At 39.2% G+C, this 24341-nt stretch overlaps 1 protein-coding gene across 1 annotated transcript in view; it reads left to right on the top strand.

Annotated features, from left to right (window-relative positions):
* The first annotated feature begins 2197 nt into the window (after positions 1-2197).
* Positions 2198-24341, top strand: part of HECW1 (HECT, C2 and WW domain containing E3 ubiquitin protein ligase 1) — a 512769-nt gene continuing 490625 nt past the window's right edge. The window contains exon 1 of the mRNA XM_066342679.1: positions 2198-2392. Within this exon, the coding sequence (XP_066198776.1) occupies positions 2363-2392 (30 nt within the window). The 5' untranslated portion in view covers positions 2198-2362. The remainder of the gene's footprint in view (positions 2393-24341) is intronic.

Raw genomic sequence — 24341 nt, 5'->3', positions numbered from 1 at the left:
GCCTAGGTGCTGAGGATGGCTCCGTGGTCTCTGCCTCAGGCACTAGAATGGCTCCAGTTGCAGCAGAGCAATGCCCCAGATGGGCAGAGCATTGACCCCTGGTGGGCATGCCTGGTGGATTCCAATTAGGCACATATGGGAGTCTGCCTCTTCTTGCTTCTCACTTCAGAAAAACACACAATAAATAAATAAATAAATAAATAAATAAATAAATAAATAAATAATTATCAGATACATTTTAACACAAAGTAAAATTCAAAATTAAAATAAATAATATGGCCTGACTGAGCGGTGGCGCAGTGGATAGAGCGTCGAACTGAGATGCAGAAGACCCAGGTTTGAGACCTCGAGGTCACCAGCTTGAGCGCGGGCTCATCTGTTTTGAGCAAAGCTCACCAGTTTGGACCCAAGGTCGCTGGCTCGAGCAAGGGGTTACTCGGTCTGCTGAAGGCCCACGGTCAAGGCACATATGAGAAAGCAATCAATGAACAACTAAGGTGTCGCAATGAAAACCTGATGATTGATACTTCTCATCTCTCTTTGTTCCTGCCTGTCTGTTCTTATCTATCCCTCTCTCTGACTCTCTGTCTCTGTAAAAAATATATATATATATATGTATAGCATCTGTATGTTAACAACCTCTAATACTCATGGAATAAATAAAAGAAAACCTAAATAAATGCAAATATATAATAAGTTTTTGAACTAGAGCACTTTAAGGAATAGGGAGATTATTAAAATGTCAGTTCTTCTATAATTGATCTATAAACTTAGCACAATGCAATGAAATCCTACCAGGAATTTATTGTAGATATCAATAAACTAATTTTAAATTTATGCAGAAAGGCAATGATATGAAAATAGCAAAAATAATTTTGAAAATGCACAAGATGAAGAACTCTACTTGATTTTCAGACTTAATATAAATATATGTAATTAAAATAATGTAATATTGACAAAAGGATAGACAAATAAATTATTGGCACAAAATAGGGAACTCAGAAAGAGACCCATATGGACAACTTATTTCTGAAAAACTGAAAAGGGAATTCAATTGTCTTCTCTATATATAGTGTTAGAATAATTGAACATTCATATGCAAAAACAAACAAAATATACTAACTCACACCTAAAAAATAGTAATTCCAAATGAACCGGAGACTTTAGGAAGAAATGTAAAAATATAAAATTTTTAAAAAAGCCAAATTCTTTGTAATCTTGGGAATACAAAAAAAAAAAAAAAAAGATAAAAATCCCTTGCCTTTACATCTTCTAAGCTTTCCACTTCTGGAAAGTTCTGGTTGTGAGAGAGAAACCAATGACAAGTTGCTGGTCAGTGAAATAAAATACACTAAGAAGCAGCCCATCTTAGTGGGAAGAGACAGGAGATGTGGTTTTGGGAGGTCTGTGCTCTGGTCTTAAATAGGAGTCTGGAGTAGGGGCCAGCCCTTTGCTTAATCTAAAGGAGCACTGTCTTTGGGGTATGAGAAGAGGACTTTTCAGGGTGCAAAATATGTAGGGAATGCTGGGCAGAAGAGTGGGAAGAAGTAAATGAGCATTGTGAAGAATGCCATCAGGTCAGCAAATCACATGGACCATACTCAAAACGACGCATCTTATGTGACCACATACAGGCCAAGTACAGACCAAGTGCACTCAGATATACATATATGGAATAGCTAGGAAGCAACAGTGACCAGCCTTACAGTTCTGTTTGCAGTTCAATTGGCTATACAAGGAGGGTCTAATCTTTGCTTACTTCCCATTCTAGCATTCACATGCTGTGTGCAGTTTCATATAAAACACTGTTTGAAAGTTAGGCTGGGCAATGGGCCGGAGCTGGTGCTGGGTGTTGGAAGGATAGGGCCGGCGGTGACAAGAATCTCTCTCTCATTCACACTCTTTCTTTCTCTCTCTGTTGTATGTATGTAGATACGTAGATATAAATATGTATACACACACACACACACATACACACATATATAATGGAGGGGCAGGGGAGGGGTAGTGGTGCGAGCTAAGGCTGTAGGGCGGGGCAGAGCTCAGGAGAAAGAGCCTGGCTAGTGGTTGGTTCTGGAGTCTTTTACCCACAGAGGAGCAGGCGAGGAGGGAGGGGAATGCGCGCAGGAGTATAAAGCGATGAAGTGTGTTGCATTACCGTGCATCAGACACGGCTTTTGGAGCCAGCATCCACCGCGCTTCTGACCCAGCCAGCCCTCTGTGCACACAGTCCTGGGGCCGCGCGCACCTCCGCCATAGCGTTGGCCGCCGTCCGCTCAGAGCACCGGAGCGCCGGTGCGCGGCGAAAGCACCCTGCAGAGCACGTGTGTCCCCTGGCTCTAACCTGCGCGCTGGAGGGAGTATGATTTGCGCCCAGGCCGGGGCTGCCAAGGTAAGCGGGCTTTTCCCAAGGACTCTGCTGGCCTGCCCTTCCCCCGCCCTTCTCTGTGCGACATCCCCGCGGCTCGGGAGGCCCCGGCTGCGCCTTTCTTCCCTGGAATCAGGGATCCACCCTCCTCCCTACCCTCGCGCTTCTCCTGGGAGGTTCAGTTGTCACCCTGGGGCGCGACGTCACCAGGGCCCGGCAGGCATTCCCGGGTTTCGACCCTGCACAGGTCCGGCAGGCATTCAAATTCTCCTGTGGGGCACTGAGAGAGACAAAGAAGCCCCCAAGCGGATTCCAGAGTCCCCGCCCCCAGCGCCCTCACTGTGAGGAAGATGCATGGGGAGGGCTGAGAGACCTACTGTAATCCCCCTTCCCGGCCCACACTGACCCCTGTGTACCAAAGCTCTGAGTCTGGGTTGCACCTTTGGCTCCCTTATAGATAAATGGGACCCCACGGCTAACTGAGGGAGCTCCCACAGCCCACAGTGGCTCGCAGATGCTCGATGAGGGAGTATGTGGCACACCCGGCTCTTGCTCCTTTAAGGTGGCGGCCGGCGCGGAGATGCGGTGTGGGCGCTCCTCCAGTGCCACCTGGTACCCGGCCAGGCGCCCCGCTCAGCTGCTATTTCCGACTGAATTTTAGCGGAACCAGCGGGTCTTGTCACCTGCGGTATTGCGACCTGCACGCAGGCGGCGAGGAACCACTGGGGAAAACGCGCCTGGTCCATTTTTGGCAGAAGGTGCTCTTCCTTTCATCCCTGCGTCCCAGTCTGTGATAATGCTGCAAAAACCTGGGGGCTCTAAAAATGTGGTTCCGTCGTCCCACCTCCTCCAGTGCCTCTGATTGCACCACGGTTTTAATATCCGGGCCTCTTGGTCCTTTTGCGGGATGTGGTGAGTGGTCTGTCTGTCGGTTTTGCACACAGAGGCTAAACACCATAACTTCCTTGCTGAATTTCAGTGCGTGGTGGTGGTGGTGTTGGGGGGTGGAGGGTGGGTGGAGAGCTGGCAGAGACTCAGGCTGCGGAGATGGCGGGCTGCCTGGGGTTCCAGGCACAGCATGCTCCAGTCTGCATTCAGCTAACACCAGATAGCATGTGGTGATTTTCCCCAGTTGCTGAAATATTATTTGACGTTGCTGTAGGCTTTGTTGTTGTTTTTGTGCTTACTTTTCTTGGGATCTGCAGTGGTGCAGTTCTCACCTTATTTTTATTTTTTCTCTTTGAAAAGATAACAAGGGTGGCCAGCAGAAATAGATACAGAAAGATAAACATATTTCAGAGACTAAAGGAGGCATATTTTCTCTTTCCCTCGGATTTAAGTGAGATTTAGGAGGGTAGATGCCATATCCCGAAAGGCTAGCCTTTTAATACCCCAACAGTGTCATTATGCAAGACAGCACAGAGCAGGTAGCCAGGTCTGGTTTTTCATCTGTGGACTCACTCTGGCTTTGGCTATTACAGTAATTCATTCCAGGTCGGAGATTTATTTCGAAAATGTGTGTTGCTCACTAACAAGGGATTAGTGTCCACCTGCCTACCCTGGTATGATGTATGTGTCTGATTGGTAGAGAAATAGAGTGTGGTAGGATTTCCTGATGCCCCTTCTTTCTGTTTGCTCCCTCCTCTGGAATGTGGGGTTGGACAACGAAGCACTATTTTAATTCCTAGACATACAAGACTTCAGAGTATTTAATTTAATAAAGCATGTTCTGACTAATTGTGTAATCCCAGTCTAATGCATTTGGCAGCTTTGTGAAATGACAGTTCAGTTTTTTGACTGGGGTAGTTATTTCATGAAAGCAGATTGCTTATGTTTGTTCAGATTGTGTACATGATTGGCTTGGTAGGGAGATCCCATCCTGAGCTGGAAGAATCTATACACACATCAGTATAGAGGGACTGCAGCTGCTGTGGTCTGTTTGTGCAGCATCGTTCAATCTCTTTTATACCTCTGGCTTTTAAAGATGGATATTTTAAAAGATTACTTTAACCTTTACCTTCTCTGATGTTTGCATGTTAACATAGTTAACATAATTATGGCTGTTAACATAGGAAACGCTGAAAGACAAGATGTGATCATGAGAAGATGAACCACCTCAGTCCATTCCTTGTCTGTAAAAAGAGTAAGCTGGATGAGTTGGTTTCTGTGGTTCCTTCCAGTTCCAAACTTGTGTGATAATGGTAGAAGAGTAGAAAAGTTACCCAGTTTAGCAAAGCAACAGATTATAGCCCAAACTATATAAGGAAAACAGGGATCAATTCTACAATTTATGGCTTAATTTTATACCTGCAATTCTTTAAATCCAAGTATATGCATTTTTCTCATATATTAAATTAGCCAACAATTCAAACAGGTCTTTTTAAAAAATCCACTATAGCAAAGGATTTTGTGGGGGTTGGGGAGAGAGAAGAATGTGAAAGTAATAGGATAACAGGTTTTCTCATTATTTGTGGATTAATTATCTATTCCAGCCTTGTCTTTTGCAGATAATCAAGACTGTAGTTTATTTCCAATGATTTTTTTAAATTTTATTTTATTTTATTGTGACAGAGATAGAGTCAGACAGAGGAACAGCTAGGGAAAGACAGACAGGAAGGGAGAGAGATGAGAAGCATCAATTCTTTGTTGCAGCACCTTAGTAGTTCTTTGATTGCTTTCTCATATGTGCCTTGACAGGGTATTGGGGCTACAGCAGAGCAAGTGACCCCTTGCTCAAGCCAGCGACCTTGGGCTCAAGCCAGCGACCATGGGCTTCAAGCCAGTGACCTTTCAGCTCAAGCTAGCGACCATAGGGTCACGTCTATGATCCCATGCTCAAGCCAGTGACCCTGTGCTCAAGCTGGTGAGCCCGTGCTCAAGCCAGATGAGCCTGTACTCAGGCTGCCAACCTCAGGGTTTTGAACCTGGGTTCTCCTCATTCCAGTCCCACTGCTCTATCCACTGTGCCACCGCTTGGTCAAGCTGTTTTGTTTTATTTTGAATGAAAGACTTTAAGTAGTTGGGTTTTTTTCCTACAAAACAGCTGGCAGTAACATCTGACTAATAGAATTTCCCTCATAAAACTTGTTAGCACCGTTGCTTATAAAAAATGAGGCAACAACTATTCTAAGTAGTAAGCAAAGTGTTTTCATATGCTTATATCAATTTGTACAATACACACAATTTTCCACAGTAGTGTGCTAGTTTTTTTTTTTTAAGTTACACTCAAAATAACATCCTGAAATAATAGTACCTGTTGGTATAATGAATCATTCCCTCTCTTATTTTCCCACAAACCTTTTGTTCATATCACTAGGTAGCACTTGTTATATTGCAGTTACATGAGTTGTGAATGGGCCACAGCCTCCTTTTTCACTCATGGTGTGAGTATCTTGAGAACAAGGACATTGTTAAATTTATCTCCCATTTCTCTAGCACCTTGAACTTGCCCAGTGCATGGTCTGTTGTTCTCAGGAATGTTGCCTGAGTGGCTTTCAGGTCATAAAAATACCATCTAACTGTTTAAGCAGGAAGCAGGTGGGACTTCTTCCCTTTATGAGTCAGATGAGTAAATTAAAGAGATGTGTGAGATGCTGAGGAGTACCTGCAAGCTAGGACTCAAATCCAGGTCTTTCACTACAATACCTCAGAGAGAGGGTGCATGGCACCCACAGTTGAAAATGAGGTAGACTGCCTGACCAGGTGGTGGCGCAGTGGATAGAGCGTCGGACTGGGATGCGGAAGGACCCAGGTTCGAGACCCCGAGGTCGCCAGCTTGAGCAAAGAGCTCACCAGCTTGGACCCAAGGTCGCTGGCTCCAGCAGGGGGTTACTCGGTCTGCTGAAGGCCCACGGTCAAGGCACATATGAGAAATCAATCAATGAACAACTAAGAAGTCACAACGCGCAACGAGAAACTGATGATTGATGCTTCTCATCTCTCTCCGTTCCTGTCTGTCTGTCCCTGTCTATCTCTGCCTCTGTAAAAAAAAAAAAGAAAAAAGAAAATGAGGTAGACTGCAAGTTCAAATGCTGCATGTTTTGGTCCTTTGTTTTTTACTTGAATGCCTTATATTGTCTATTCTGACAAAACTGATCTTATAACTGCTCTGTTCTGTCTTGCTGTAGCCTTAGAAGGAAACTTGTTTTGCCTAACCACTCTGTCTTTTAACCTGCACTTAAGTAGAAAGAGTAAGTGCCCTTCTGCTCTCCCATTCCCAAGTGCTTCTGAAACAACCCAGCAGTTTCATGGAAGACAGCCATCATTCTTGGCCAATTCACCCCGATGGAGTCACATAGCAGTCAAATTTCTGTGCTAACAGGCATGACTGCTTCTCTTTTATCACCTTCCTCTTTTTCATCTTAAAAAAAAAAAAAAGGACAGGTGACTGTATAGAAACCAGGAGTTCAGTACCAATATGTCCTTTCTGTAATGCAGCCGTGTATATGTTTGATGTTCATGGCCTTCCAGAGAAAACAGTGTGAAAGGTACAGTGTGGCTTTTTTTTTTTTTTTTTTTTTTTTTTTAGGAGAGAGAGAGAGACAGATACAGGCAGACAGGAAGGGAGAGAGATGAAAAACACCAACTCATAATTACGTCACTTTAGTTGTTCATTGATTGCTTCTCATAGATGCTTTGACCAGGCGATTCCAGCTGAGCCAGTGACCCCTTGCTCAAGCCAGTGACTTTGGGCTTCAAGCCAGTGACCTTTGGGCTCAAGCCAGCGACCATGGGATAATGTCTATGATCCTATGCTTAAATGGGTGACCTTGGGGTGTCGAACCTGAGTCCTCAGAGTCCCAGGTTGTTGGTCTATCTACTGTGTTGCCATTGGTCAGGCTCCAGTGTGGCTTTTTTCAAGCGATTTTCTCCTCTTTGAAAATTAAGTTTCATCTTCTTTAAAAGTAGGGAATTGAACCAGGTAATCCCAAGAGTCACTTCTTACCACCATAATTCCATGATTATTTTTGTTGGTTTATCCAGTGGTAGTCAACCTGGTCCCTACTGTCCACTAGTCAGCGTTCCAGCTTTCATGGTGGGTGGTAGTGGAGCAACCAAAGTATAAATAAAGATAGATTTAACTGTAGTAAGTTGTTTTATAAAGATTTATTCTGCCAAACTTAGCAAAAATCCGACATAAAGTACTTGGTAAGTAATTTTTATTATATGCTTTAACTTGCTGTAACTCTGCTTTATAAGTTTTATAAAGTAAAGTTACTTCCCTACTTTATAAATCACCATTACTGTGGAACTGGTGGGTGGTTAGAAAATTTTACTACTAACAGAGATACAAAAGTGGGTGATAGGTATAAAAAGGTTGACTACCCCTGGTTTATTCAGTTGAGTCAATTAGAGGGCAAAAAGTATTAGTGATAATTTAACTTGACTATATATATAGTAGAACTCTGTGTCAGCCCCTGGGTTATCTAATAATCACTTTGAGTTCTCTATTATTGATATTCTTTATAAATATAGTACTTTTTTTAATTTGTAAAAGTAGATTTACACTATTAAGGAAAAGGTTTGTGGCATTTTCTGTTCCAAGAAACATACAATCTCCAACTCCTACATAAAATGTTTAGAACTTTAGGGTTTGATGATCAAGGTTCCAATATTTATAATAAAGCACTTTTATTCTCACCACAAGTGCGTTTCACAACAGAATACTTGCAGTTAAAGCGTTCACTGAGATTCATCAGCTGTATTTGTTTCCATTTCTTTCTTCCTCATTTTGTTTTTTCCCCTTCTTGTTTGACTCCATCGACCTCCTGTCACGTTCATAAAATATGCCACTAGTGTCACTGCCCACCACCCCCACTGTACCCCTTTAAATGCAGGAGTCAGAGCCTCATAACATTTCTCCTTGTCTCAACCTTTTTTACTTCTTCATGACTACTACTTTTTACCTTTAAATGTGAGGATTAGAGGCAGGATGGTCCATCTGATGATTTTATTTGTAGTAGACATGTATTTCTCATGGACTTCCTGACCACCACGTATTTATGTCTTAAAGTCTCTTTAAATACTTTAGGAAACAAAGTGGTATTTAAGTGATTTATATGTCCCATACTATAATGTTTGAATGTGTGGATATTGACAAGTGGTTGTCATGTTCTATGACATGGTCCCTGTAAGGAAAATAAGTGGTAGGTTAAGGATGTCACTGTTTATTGGCAAGATATCACAAAGGTCACTAAGCTCCCAGGCTACTGGAAAAAAATCTGGATTTCCATAGCAACAAGTCATGTGTGCTGTTTACATTATTAATTCATAAGCTATTTTTTTCTGATTTATTGACCCAAAGCTTTATGCACAGAGAGGACTAAAAAATAAGGTACAGACAGGCTTTTCTGGTGTTATCAGGCATCTGTGTCATTGCAATATTTTGAGGAGAATTCAGTGGATGGAACTTAAAGCCAATTTTGGAGTAAGGGGAGGTGAGGAGAGCTGGAAAAAGAAGCCATCTATGCCTGTAACAGAGATGCTATCATGGAGAGTTTATTTGGTGTCCCTTTTATATATTCATTGGAACAGATTTTCCTTTTTCACACTTTTAAGATCTATTTGTATTGCACAGCTGTAAGGAAAATGTGTGTATGAAAGAGAAAAAGAGACCAAAATTCACATCTATAGCCAGAAATTGTAAATTAATCACATTGCCCTTAAACTGACACCCATTTAACCTACACAAATATTCCCTGCTTTTGCTCTCAGGATGTAAGTCACAGCAGTTTGAAAAACAGAAATCTCAGATTTTGTGCAGAAATCTCAGAGTAATGTGCAGAAACAGTCTTGTACACTACTAAAATTCAGGTTTTCAGGTTAAGAAGGTAAAAAAAAAAGATGGGGAGACTAGAATTAAGCACAGTACACCTTGCTCATCTGCAGTCAGTCTGGGTGCTAATGGAACCCATCAGCCACTCATCATCTTCCTTCCTATAATATACTGACTACATGAAAAAAAAACTATAGGACACATCAATAGATATTTATCATTCAAAGGATTTCTCTTTTTCTTTACTATTAGTCATAATTCTTTTTACTATCAAAACTTAAAACTACTTAATAAGTTTCTTCCCTGTTTTTTGAGCACAAGTTATTTTTGTAGAAAATAAACCTTTTGAAGTTAAGAAAAAAAATAGAGTTTTGCCTGCTGTTGTCCCTTTCTCTGTCTCCTCAGTGTTGCCTCTGTTTATGATGGGGCACAGGGCATGTATGTAAGCGGGACTGTAGGCACACAAGTGCACTGTAATATGACCACTTCACATATCTCTGACCCCATCCCCTTACAGCATTGATGTTGTTTCTTATTATGAAACACACATCTAAAAGTTGTTTACATGGATTTTCTCTCTTCTCCATCTCGGTCTGTAAAGACACATTTTGTAATGTTTGATTTAGACCAACAATATATTGAGATCTGGTGTCTGACTGGGAGCTGTGGCTTGCTGTCCAGCATTATGAGAGTATTATATCATATATCCAAATCCCAGGAAAAGATCAAAATTCAAAGTATGGTTTCTACTGAATGTTTATCACTTTTGCACCATCGTAAAGCTGAAAACTTGTTAGTTGAACCATCTTAAATCGAAGATTGTCCGTATTTACAACTTTGCATTTTGTAGCTCAGTTAATCTATAAAGTAGATAGATGAGCACATGAAGAGCTTCAGTCATTAGAAGTGTTCAAAGACATGCTAAGGGTTGGGTTATTTATCCTCAAGTATCTGACAAGGCACAGTTCCATAGCTACACATGCTCAGTGAAACCTATCCTATTTCTTAAAAGGAACCCTCCTGCTCCCCTATTCATCAAGCCCTTGGTTTGCCAACTGTGAAATCCAAAGGGTTCTCCCCTTTAGTTCTTAACCAATTTCAAACCAGTTCCATCACTAGAGCTCAGTTTTAGAAGCAGGAAGGCCTTAGGTAAACTTTCCAGCACTGAGTGGAAAAATTTGTCAAAATAATATAACATTGTTTAAACCTTTTGTTATTTTTAAGTAATATTTTTCTCTCTGTATATAGAGATCTATATTATAGAAAATTTAGAAGACCTCAAGTGTTATTTTCATCACTTTACGGATACGCACATATAACATGCATATCCTTTAACCATTTGTAACTCATTTTTCTCCCTATTTACTGTGATAACATCTCCAAATAATTACGGATTATTTTGAAACCATTTTGTTGGTTTTTAAATGCAGATACATGCAGTTTAACCAAACTCCTTGTTGGGCATTTATAGTCTTACCAATTTTTACTGTTTTATTAATGATGAAATAATCTTTTTTCCAGATAAATTTTTGTGCTCATCTGTTATGACATATGTGACCTTTTGTTCTGGCCTTTTTCACTTGGCATAATGATTTTGAGTTTCATCTATGTTATAGCATGTATCATTACTTCATTTATTTTTATGGTTGAGTGATACTTTATTGTCTCTGTCGAAATTAATGTATCCATTTATCTGTTGGTAAGTATTTAGACTGTTTCCACCACCATTGTAAATAACGCTGCTATGAGCATGTATTTATTTGTTTATACTTCTTTGGAAGTATAAATCTAGGAATGGAATTACTGAGTCCTATGGTAATTCTATGTTTGAGTTTTTGAGACAATATATAGCATTTCTTAAAATAGAATTTTAATTTTACAACAGTATCAAATTTACAGAAATATTAAGAAGGTATTACAGAGAAGTTCCATATATCTCACACCCAGTTTCCTCTTCTATCAACATCTAAAATTATTACACTTGTTAAAATTAATGATCTAATATTTATACATTAGTATTAATTAAAGTCCATATTTTCAGATTTAATTTTTATCAGCTACCTGTTTTCTACTCAAGGATTTTATCCAAAATACCAAATTAAATTTAGTTATTGTGTCTTAGATTCCTCTTGGCTGTGAGTTTCTCAGACTTTCTTTGCTTTGATGACTTTTTTCTAATGATTAGCCTGGGGTTATGTGTTTTTAGGAGGGAGACTACAGAGGTAAAGCACCATTTTCTTCACATCAAAACAAAGGTACATACATGCTATCAGTGTGCCTTGTCACTGTTACTGTTGACCTTGATAATCTGGCTGAGATGGTGATTGTCAGGTTTCTCCACTGTGAAAAGTTTTTCCCCTTTCCGTATAACTCTCTTCAGGAGTAAGTCACTATGTACAACTTACATTTAAGGAATGAGGACTATGTCTTACATTCCTGAGGGCAGAGTACTTACAAAAATTATTTAGAATTTTTCTCCTCAGGAGGTTTGTCTCTTCTCCACTTATTATTTTATTCAATAATTTATTTGTCTGTATGGACTCAGAAGTCCATACTTAAGTTAGAATCCAACACTTCATTATTTTGTTTCTCAAATTATTCCAGCTTTGACCACAGCTGACTCCTGTGTCCTTTTGACATAACCCACATTGTTCAGATTGTTTGTTTTGCTGAGAAATTCTTTACTTCCTGGCACTACAAAAGGCACCCACGCTCACCTACATATGTTCTAGTCCTGTGGAAGAATCAATAATTTCTCCAGGCAACTCTGGTTTCTTTAATTGGAGTATAGAATTAAATACTAAAATCTGGCTCCTAGATCTTATGGCATTTTTGATGTTGAAAAACCTGTGCAAATAAATTTTAGTTATTAAAATGATCAATATTGGGGTGACATCAGAGAAATGGTGCTGTGAGGGGTGCTCCCGATATCTCCCCTTGAAATTTCAACAAATTTAACAACTAACGACAGAGAAAAAAATCTCAGGAGCACCTGAAATATACACACATTAGACAAAGGTATGATTGGGTGAAAAGGTGGCTGAATATATAATCCACTCTGAAGGAAATAAGACGGAGAATGGGGTATTTCGCTTTCCTCACTGATCTGAGGAAGGGATGCTTTCATCTGGAGACAAGAGAACTGGACGGTCTGGGAAAGAGGGAAGGATCAGGACTGGGGTAGATGATCAAGCAGAGAGAGCGCACTGGCTTGGCCTGAGATCATGGACGTGGGGTGAGCACGGGAGGCAGGCTCCGACAAAGGTTACCATTGCAGGGTGCCCGCAGGAGCCAGCACTGGCGCCAGCAGCTTTGTGCGCTCCTGAATCTGTGGTCACGGGTGGTATATGAGTGGCTCTACCAGGCACCACTGACATGGGTGTGCGTGCTCATGGGCTGGAGGGCTTAGCCTGAGATTATCAGCGATAGACATCTGCATGGGCTGTTGCCAGCGTCTTTGTACTTTTCCAGCTCCATGATCACCAGCACGGGATGTGCGCAAAGGTCAGGATCCCTAGGCCTGGGACTGCCCGGGCATGGCACCTCTGCAGGGCTGATACAGGCTTCAAAGTGCATTCCTGTATTCCCGGTTCTGACCGAGATCACAGGTGCTGTGCGCCTAAGTGGGCAAATGCAGACCTCCGTGTGCACTGCTGAAGTTGTGTGGTCTGGGCATGCATGCGGCTTGCTGCAGGCTACCAAACAGTGCATAAGGGAGAAGCCTGTGGAAATTAGACCCTCAGAGTGCTGAGGCATATAGACATGCCTGGGCGTCCCTAGAAAGGCACTTGATCTGCAGTCGACTCCCAGCCTGCGACATGCTGAGACATGCTAGTCCTGTCCGCTCGCCCTTAGAAAGGTGCTAGATCTGCAATTGGCTTCCAGTCCTGCCTGCTTTTGCTGGTGACTCTGGTTGGCACAGACTTACCCAGAACTGTGCTTTGAACAGTACTGGAGGAAGGACCTGGCTGCTCTTAGAGTCTCTTGCTCTGCAAACAGTGGCTGGGGCAAACCTCATAGATAAGTCCCCAGGCTGCTACCTCAGGTAGGAGAGATGTGGGGAGAGGCACCTGGAAAACTGAGACTCCCATTGTCAGAGTCACCAAGCCCTAACAAGCCCTGCCTACCAACGAGACTGAGGCCTAGCCTATGTCATTACCACAGTGACACAACAGCAAACCTCTGCTCAAGAGCCCCACAAGGGCAAAAACCTGAAGTATAGCACTACCTGCTGAAAAAAAGGAGAAAGCTACCTCTCAAAACCAGAAAAAAATTACATTTTTATAACTTTTTTTTTTTTTTACATTTTGGGTCATTTTATCTTCTTTCCTTTTTATTCTTTCTTTTTCCTTTTGAACTTCATTATCCATAGTTGTTACATTTTTCATTCTTATTTTTTATGAGGGTTTCATTTAAAAAACTATTACTTTATTTCTCTTTTTTTCTTTTTCTTTTTTCTCTCATTTGATTGTCATTAATCGACAAATTATTATATTTTGGATTGATATTTTTCTTTGTAGCATTTTGCGTGTTTTTGACTTAGTTTTTTATCTCTTTTGTCATCTTTCCTCAGTTCCTGCACCTTGACCTAGGTAGTTTTTCTTACACTTATCATTGTAGAATATTCATTTTTCACTGTATCTTTTCAATTTTTATTTTTTTAATTTATCTCTTATTAGTGTTATTAACAATACCACTCTCAAATGCCATTAAGGAAAAAGAAATCAAATATGGATAAAAAAGACAGATATAGTTCAAATAGATGATGAAAAATCTCTTGCCTGACCTGTGGTGGCACAGTGGATAAAGCGTTGACCTGGAATGCTGAGGTCGCCGGTTCAAAAGCCTGGGATTACCTGGTCAAGGCACATATGGGAGTTGATGCTTCCTGCTCCTCCCCTCTTCTCTCTCTTTTTCTCTCTCTCTCTCTCCTCCTTCTCGCCTCTCTAAAATGAATAAATAAAGTCTTAAAAAAATCTCTAGAAAAAATTTTAATTGATTGGAAACCTTGGATTTAAATGACAGAGAATTAAAAATTGAAGTCCAAAAAAAAAATTCAGGGAAATACAAGAAAGCACGGAAAGGTAATAGAGAGAACTCAAGAAACAATTTAATTAACAAAAAGAATACTTCACCAAGGAAATTGAAACTACAACATGGAAACAAACAGAGATGAAAAACTCAATTCATGAACTGAAAAACGAGGTAACAAGCTTAGCTAATAGAACAGGCCAGATAGAGGAAATAATTAGTGACAGGAGACAGGCAACTAGAGGTACTACAGAGAGAAGAGGAGAGAGACTCACAAATTTTTAAAAAATAAGAAAGACCTGCAGGAATTTTCTGACTCCATCAGAAAAAGCAACATAAGAATAATGAAGGAGAAGAAAGAGAACATGGGATGGAGAACATTTTCAAACAAATAATTGATGAGAACTTCCCAAGCCTGTGGAAAGAATTAGAGCCTCGAATCCAAGAAGTAAATAGAACACCAAGTTACCTTAACCCAAATAGACCTACTCCAAGGTACATCATAATAAAATTATCACAAACCAATGACAAAGAAAAAATCCTCAAAGCAGCTAGGGAAAAGAATAATACAACATCAAAACAAAGGCCTATTAGGCTATCATCAGACTTCTCAGCAGAACTTCTACAAGCCAGAAGATAGTGGACCCCAATATTTAAAGTACTGAAAGAGAGGAACTTCCAGCCAAGAATACTATATACATCAGGCATCCCCAAACTACAGCCCGCAGGCTGCATGTGGCCCCTGAGACCATTTATCCGGCCCCTGCTGCACTTCCAGAAGGGTCACCTCTTTCATTGGTGGTCAGTGAGACGAACACTGTATGTGGTGGCCCTCCAACAGTCTGAGGGACAGTGAATTGGCCCCCTGTGTAAAAAGTTTGGGGACCCCTGACAAAGCTATCCTTCAAATATGTAGGAGAAATAAAAACATTCACAGATATAGAAAAGATGAGGGAATTTATCACCAGAAAACCTCCACTTCAGGAAATAGTAAAGGGGGTTATCGACCAGATACAAAGAACAAAACAAAACAAAATCACAAGGAAAAGCTCCAACAAGATCACAATAAAAACAAGATTAATCTGTGACAACAAAAACAAAAAAGGGAAGAGGACAAAGATTAACAGTAGCCAAGGAGGATGGGGTGCAGAAGCACTCATAAGATAATGTACTACAATGAATATGATATATATCCTTTTTATTACCTAATAGTAACCACCCCTGAAAAAACAACTACAGAAACACATGGCAAAAAAAAAAAAAAAAAAAAAGAAACAGAGGAAAGAAGTATGGAATACAAACAAACAAACACAAATGACAGAAAAACAACAGAGAAGAACCAAACAAGATAGTGAGCTATCAGAAAGCAATATATAAAATGGCAATAGGAAACCAACAAATGTCAATAATTACACTAAATGTAAATGGATTGAACTCACCAATAAAAAGACACAGAGTAGCAGATTGGATCAAAAAAGAAAATCCAAATGTATGCTGCTTTCAAGAAACACATCTAAGATACAAGGATAAAAACAAATTGAAAGTGAAAGTTTGGAAAACAAATCACCAAGGAAATAACATCCAAAGAAAAGCAGGTGTAGTCATACTCATGTCTAAGAGTGCTGACTACAAGACAGCAAAGGTAATCAGAGATAAAGATGGTCATTTCATAATGATAAAGGGGAGATTGAATCAAGAATACATAACACTTCTTAATATATATGCACCAAACAAAGAAGCACCAATGTATATAAGACATCTACTAACTGATCTAAAACTAAAAACCAACAAAAATACAATCATATTTGGAGACCTCAATACACCGCTGATGGCACTAGATCATTCATCCAAACAGAAAATCAATAAAGAAATATAAGCAATAAACAGAACAATAGAATAATTGGATATGAGAGATATGTATAAGATATTTCATCCCAAAACACCAGAGTATACATTTTTCTTCAGTGTACGTGGGACATTCTCAAGAATTGACCATATGTTGCACCAGAAAACTAACATCAACAAATTCCGAAAGATTGAAATTATACAAAGCATATTCTCTGACCACAAAGCTTTGAAACTAGAATTTAACTGCAGAAAAGAAGTAAATAAACCCACATAAAATGTGAAATCAAACAATATACTTCTAAAAAATGAGTTGGTCAAAGAAGAAATAAAAGCAGAGTTCAAAAAATATATACAGACAAATGAAAATGACAATACGACATCAGAATCTCTTGGATGCAGCAAAAGCAGTAATAGGAGGGAATTCATATCAGTACAGGCTTATATGAATAAACAAGAGAGAGCCCAAGTAAAGAACTTAACATCAGATCTTAAGGAACTAGAAAAAGAAGAACAAAGGCAACCCAAAACCAGCCAAAGAAAGGAATAATAAAAATCAGAGCAGAAATAAATGAAATAGAGAACACAAAAACTATAGAAAAAAATCAATAAAAGAAGGAGCTGGTTCTTTGAAAAGATCAACAAAATAGACAAACCTTTGGCAAGGCTCACTAAGGAAAAAAGAGAAAGGACTCATAAACAAAATCCAAAGTGAAAAAGTAGAAATCACCACAGATATAGTACATATACAAAGAATTATTGTAGAATACTATAAAAACTATATGCCACCAAATTTAACAATCTATAATAAATGAATAATTTCCTAGTACAATACAAGCTTCCTAGACTGAGTCACGAAAATGTAGATAGCCTAAACAGACCCATAAGCAGGTAGGAAATAGAAACAACTATGAAAAACCTCCAAAAAAATAAAAGTCCAGGGCCAGATGGCCATACTAGTGAATTCTATCAAACATTCAAAGAAGATTTGGTTTCTATTCTACTCAAAATCTTACAAAAAATTGAAGGACAAGCAATACTTCCAAACATATTTTATGAGGCCAGTATAACTCTCATACCAAAACCTGGCAAGGACAACACAAAAAAAGAAAACTATAGTCCAATATCACTAATGAATACAGAGGCTAAAATCCTAAATGAAATACTAGCAAATTGAATACAACAACACATTAAAAAAAATAATTCATCATGATCACGTGGGATTTATCCTGGAATCACAGGGATGGTTCAATATACATAAAACAGTTAACATAATGCACCATATCAACAAAACAAATAACAAAAACCATATGATCCTATCAATAGATGCAGAAAAGTCATTCAATAAAACACAACAACATTTTATGTTAAAACACTTAACAAAATGGGTCTAGAAGGAAAATATCTTAATATAATAAAGGCCATTTATGACAAACCATCAGCTAACATCATATTAAATGGCAAAAAGTCAAAGACTTTTTCTCTAAAATCAGAAAGAAGACAAACTGCCCACTGTCTCCACTCTTACTCAATATAATGCTGAAAGTTCTAGCCAGAGCAATCAGAAGAGAAAGAAATAAAAAGCTCCCCGATGACGTCAGAGTAATGGCGGGATAGGAAGCGATACCGATAAATCTCCCCCAAAACTCAACAAGATCTTCAACCAGAAACAGAAAAACCTATACTTGGAGCTTCCAGATGCTTCGCAATACACCCAAAGGTATGATTGAGTGAAAAATTGGCTAAATATATAACCAAACCCCGAAGGAAATAGGGAGTAAGAAATGCTCCGCCTTCCTCACTAACCTAAACAGGGCGGCTTTCTCTGGTAACTGTGAATATAGAAACTGAGGCGGGCAAAGGGGGTGAATACATCCAGGCCGCGACACAAACGGCCGAACCAGGCTGTGGCACGGAGATCCAAGCCAAGGAAAATCTGATCCTGTGGCAACCCGGGCAATACAAGCTAACACTCGCGCCAAACCCAAACAAAGAAAGACAAGCGGCGCGGACATTTTACCCGGTCTCCTGGTTGGTGCGCAGTTAGTGGGCGAGAGATTTCTTCCTAAGCCCCGGAAGTGGGTGCCCGTGTTGCCCCACGGAGAGGCAGGGTCAGAGGCCTTTCTGTGGGCCGAGGGCAGAGTTTCTGGGCAGCCCCAGAGCCCTGGGAAAGCCACGCACGGGAGGGAGTGAGAACTAATTCCAACGGTGGAGATTTTCCATACTGGAGGGTGTTTCACTCAGAGGGAAATACGGCCGGCCTCATATCCTGGTTTGCGCGCGCAGATAAGGAGTGAGCGATTCCTCCGAGTGCCTCTGCAGTGTGCACCCGTGTTATCGCACAGAGGGGCAGAGTCAGGGGCCTTTGTGTGGGCCAAAGCGGAATCTCGGGCCGCCCCAGCGCCTTGCAAAAGCCGCGCACGGGAACGGAGCGAGACTCAATTCCAATGCTGCAACTTTTCCCTGCGGTTGGGGGTTTCACTCAGAGCGTGAGACTGCTGGCCGGATATCTTGGTCTGCGCGTGCAGCCAGTGAGTGAGAGTTTCCTCCAAGCGCCCTGGAAGTGGGCGCCCGCTTGTGTTACCGGACAGAGTGGCAGAGCCAGAGGTCTTTGAATGGCCGGAAAGCCCGCCTGATTATGCTCGCAGCTCTGACTGACTGAGGCTTACCCAGAGACCTGTGCTGAGTGGAAATAGAGTGGGGAGTTGCCAGCTCTTTGAGCCTCTTACTATCCAGGCAGAGGCAGCAGCAACCCATAGCTGGATTATCAGGCTACTAATTGAGGAAGGAAAGACTAGGAGAAAGGCTCCAGGAACACGGACTCTCTCACTGTCGGAGCCTATAAATGCTAATAGCCTCGACTGCCAACGAGACTAAAGCACAATACATGACATTGCCATAGAGACTTATCAACTGCAAACCTCCACCTGAGCGTGGCAAAGGGGCAAAACCCGGGGTACAGAGTCACCGACCAGGAAGAGGGAGAGAAAAGAAAAAGCAAGAAGATAACCTCTCAAAATCAAGAATAATCTGCAGACTTTATAACCTATCCCATTTTATTATATTTGTTCGTTTGTTTCTCTTATCTTCATTCTTGATACTTTTTTTTTCCTCCTCCAATTTGGCCGATTAACTCTCTACCGGTCTTACTCTCTCCTCTCCTTGAACTACACTACCCATAAGTGTTACATCTCCCATTATCTTTTCTCTTCTCTTCCTTTCTCTCTATGAGGGTTGCACTCCAAAAGCCTTAACTCTCTCTCTCTCCTTTCTTTTTTCTTCTTTTAGTGGTTCCCTCTCTTTTTTTCTCTCTCTCTCTTTCTTTTCTCCCTCTATATTAGTTTCTTCCTTTCTCCTTTACATCTCCTCTCATTCAAACCTCAATAACAAACAAATTATCTTATCTGGGACTCAAACTTATGTTTGTGGCATTTTGAGGGGTTTTTATTTCACCTTTTTAACTCACTAGCAGTGCTCCCATCCCTGGCTCTCCATATTATCTAGTTCTTGTTCCACTAAATACAATAGTAATTTTTTAATTTGTCTCCCCATTTTTCCGTTTTCCTCTTAATCCTCTCATCATAACTCTTAGATAACCAACACCTAAAAGCAAATCATTTTATTCTTGACCCAAATTTTTTCCTTATTTGCTTTTTGTGGGTCCATACGCTCTTTTTTTTTTCTTTTTTCTTTCTTTTTTTTTTTTTTTTTTGCCCCTTTATTACTTTTCCCCAATTCAGGCCCTCCATCACAGGCATTGTTTCTTATAATTCACAGTCCACCACAAGATTTTATCAAGAATGAGGGGAGAGGAGAGGAGAGGAAAAAAGGAGGGGGGGGAATAATTTCCTTTTTTTTTTTTTTTTTTAAATTTTTATTTTATTTTATTTTTCTTTATTTCATTATTAATTTTTTTTTAAAAAAACAACTCTTTTCAATTTTTTTTTATTATTTTTTAAACTTTTTATTCTTTATTAAATCTCATTAATACTATCTACAAAACCACCCTCAGATGCCATTAAGGAAGAGAAAATCGAATATCATGGATACAAAAGAAAGAGAGGTAACACAGCTAGATGAGGAAAAATCTATGGAGAAAAAATTTAATATATTGGAAACCTTGGAGCTAAATGACAGAGAATTCAAGATAGAAATCCTAAAAATCCTCCGAGATATACAAGAAAACACAGAAAGGCAATTTAGGGAGCTCAGAAAACAACTCAATGAACACAAAGAATATATGTCCAAGCAAATTGAAACTATAAAAACAAATCAAACAGAGATGAAAAACTCAATTCACGAGCTGAAAAACGAAGTAACAAGCTTAACTAATAGAACAGGTCAGATAGAAGAGAGGATTAGTGAAATAGAAGACAAGCAACTTGAGGCACAACAGAGAGAAGAAGAAAGAGACTCAAAAATTAAAAAAAAAAATGAGATAGCCCTACAAGAATTATCTGACTCCATCAAAAAGAATAACATAAGAATAATAGGTTTATCAGAGGGAGAAGAGAGAGAAAATGGAATGGAGAACATACTCAAAAAAATAATAGATGAGAACTTCCCAAGCCTGTGGAAAGAACTAAAGCCTCAAGTTCAAGAAGCAAACAGAACTCCAAGTTTTCTTAACCCCAACAAACCTACTCCAAGGCATATCATAATGAAATTGACACAAACCAACAGCAAAGAAAAAATTCTCAAGGCAGCCAGGGAAAAGAAGAATACAACATATAAAGTAAGGCCCATTAGATTATCATCAGATTTCTCAGCAGAAACTCTACAAGCTAGAAGAGAGTGGACCCCAATATTTAAAGTCCTGAAAGAGAGGAACTGTCAGCCATGAATACTATACCCATCAAAGCTATCCTTCAAATATGAAGGAGAAATAAAAACATTCACAGATACAGAAAAGATGAGGGAATTTATCATCAGAAAACCCCCACTCCAGGAATTACTAAAGGGGGTTCTCCAATCAGATACAAAGAACAAAAAAAACAGAGCCACAAGTAAAAGCTCCAAGAAGAACACAATAAAACCAAATTTAAACTGTGACAACAACAAAAAGAAGGGGGGGGGGGAGAAGATGGAGATTAACAGTTGCAAAGGACGATGGAGTGCAAAAGTACTCACAAAATAGTTCGCTACAATGAACAGGGTAGGGACCCTTTTCATTATTCAAAGGTAACCACCATTGAAAAAACCACCACAGAAGCACATGAGATAAAAAAGATAGCAACAGTGGAAAGATGTATGGAATAAAACCAAATAAAAAAAAAAGTTAGAAAAACAAAAGAGAAGGATCAAACAAGACACAAAACTAACAGAAAGCAAGATATAAAATGGCAATAGGGAACTCACAAGTATCAATAATTACACTAAATGTAAACGGATTAAACTCACCAATAAAAAGGCACAGAGTAGCAGAATGGATTAAAAAAGAAAATCCAACTGTATGCTGCCTACAGGAAACTCATCTAAGTAACAAGGATAAAAACAAATTCAAAGTGAAAGGCTGGAAAACAATACTCCAAGCAAATAACATCCAAAAAAAAGCAGGTGTAGCAATACTCATATCGGATAATGCTGACTACAAGACAGGAAAAGTACTCAGAGACAAAAATGGCCATTTCATAATGGCTAAGGGGACACTGAATCAAGAAGACATAACAATTCTTAATATATATGCACCAAACTAAGGATCACCAAAATATATAAAACAGCTACTTATTGATCTTAAAACAAAAACTGACAAAAATACAATCATACTTGGAGACCTCAATACACCGCTGACGGCTCTAGATCGGTCATCCAAACAGAGAATCAACAAAGACATAGTGGCCTTAAACAAAACACTAGAGCACCTGGATATGATAGACATCTACAGGACATTTCATCCCAAAGTGACTGAGTATACATTTTTCTCCAGTGTACATGGATCATTCTCAAGAATTGACCATATGTTGGGCCACAAAAACAACATCAGCAAATTCAGAAAAATTGAAGTTGTACCAAGCATATTTTCTGATCATAAAGCCTTGAAACTAGAATTCAACTGCAAAAAAGAGGGAAAAATCCCACAAAAATGTGGAAACTAAACAACATACTTTTAAAAAATGAATGGGTCAAAGAAGAAATAAGTGCAGAGATCAAAAGATATATACAGACTAATGAAAATGACAATACGACATATCAGAATCTATGGGATGCAGCAAAAGCAGTGATAAGAGAGAAGTTCTTATCACTTCAGGCATATATGAAGAAACAAGAGAGAGCCCAAGTGAACCACTTAACTTCCCACCTTAAGGAACTAGAAAAAGAAGAACAAAGACAACCCAAAACCAGCCGAAGAAAGGAGATAATAAAAATCAGAGCAGAAATAAATGAAATAGAGAACCTATAGAAAAGCTATAGAGAAACTATAGAAAAAATTAATAGAACAAGGAGCTGGTTCTTTGAAAAGATCAACAAAATTGACAAACCCTTGGCAAGACTTACCAAGGAAAAAAGAGAAAGAACTCATATAAACAAAATCCAAAATGAAAGAGGAGAAATCACCACGGACACCGTAGATATACAAAGAAATATTGTAGAATACTATGAAAAACTTTTTGCCACTAAATTCAACAACCTAGAAGAAATGGATAAATTCCTAGAAAAATACAACCTTCCTAGACTGAGTCAAGAAGAAGCAGAAAGCCTAAACAGACCTATCAGTAGAGAAGAAATAGAAAAAACCATTAAAAACCTCCCCAAAAATAAAAGTCCAGGCCCTGACGGCTATACCAGTGAATTTTATCAAACATTCAAAGAAGACTTGGTTCCTATTCTACTCAAAGTCTTCCAAAAAATTGAAGAAGAAGCAATACTTCCAAACACATTTTACGAAGCCAACATAACCCTCATACCAAAACCAGACAAGGATGGCACAAAAAAAGAAAACTACAGACCAATATCTCTAATGAATACAGATGCTAAAATACTAAACAAAATACTAGCAAATCAAATACAACAACATATTAAAAAAATAATACATCATGATCAAGTGGGATTCATCCCAGAATCTCAAGGATGGTTCAACATACGTAAAACGGTTAATGTAATACACCATATCAACAAAACAAAGAACAAAAACCACATGATCTTATCAATAGACGCAGAAAAGGCTTTCGATAAAATACAACACAATTTTATGTTTAAGACTCTCAACAAAATGGGTATAGAAGGAAAATATCTCAACATGATAAAGGCCATATATGATAAACCATCAGCTAACATCATATTAAATGGCACTAAACTGAAGGCTTTCCCCCTTAAATCAGGAACAAGACAGGGTTGTCCACTCTCTCCACTCTTATTTAATGTGGTACTAGAGGTTCTAGCCAGAGCAATCAGACAAGACAAAGAAATAAAAGGCATCCATATCGGAAAAGAAGAAGTAAAGGTATCACTTTTTGCAGATGATATGATACTATACATCGAAAACCCCAAAGAATCCAGAAAAAAACTACTAGAAACAATAAGCCAATACAGTGAGGTCGCAGGATACAAAATTAACATACAGAAGTCAATAGCCTTTCTATATGCTAACAATGAAACAACTGAGAAGGAACTCAAAAGAATAATCCCCTTCACGATTGCAACAAAAAAAATAAAATACTTAGGAATAAACATAACAAAGAATGTAAAGGACTTATATAATGAAAACTATAAACCATTGTTAAGGGAAATCGAAAAAGATATAATGAGATGGAAGAATATACCTTGTTCTTGGCTAGGAAGAATAAATATAATCAAGATGGCTATATTACCCAAAGCAATATACAAATTTAATGCAATTCCCATCAAACTTCCAATGACATTTTTTAAAGAAATAGAGCAAAAAATCATCAGATTTATATGGAACTATAAAAAACCCCAAATAGCCAAAGCAATCCTAAAGAAAAAGAATGAAGCTGGGGGCATTACAATACCTGACTTCAAACTCTATTATAGGGCCACGACAATCAAAACAGCATGGTATTGGCAGAAAAATAGACACTCAGACCAATGGAACAGAATAGAAAGTCCAGAAATAATACCACATATATATAGTCAAATAATTTTTGATAAAGGGGCCAACAACACACAATGGAGAAAAGAAAGCCTCTTCAATAAATGGTGCTGGGAAAACTGGAAAGCCACATGCAAAAGAATGAAACTGGACTACAGTCTCTCCCCCTGTACAAAAATTAACTCAAAATGGATCAAAGATCTAAACATAAGACCTGAAACAATTAAGTACATAGAAGAAGACATAGGTACTCAACTCAGGGACCTGGGTTT

This window comes from Saccopteryx leptura, chromosome 6 (genome assembly GCF_036850995.1).
Source record: "Saccopteryx leptura isolate mSacLep1 chromosome 6, mSacLep1_pri_phased_curated, whole genome shotgun sequence".
Lineage (NCBI taxonomy): Eukaryota > Metazoa > Chordata > Mammalia > Chiroptera > Emballonuridae > Saccopteryx > Saccopteryx leptura.
This window is presented reverse-complemented; position numbering and strand designations above follow the sequence as displayed.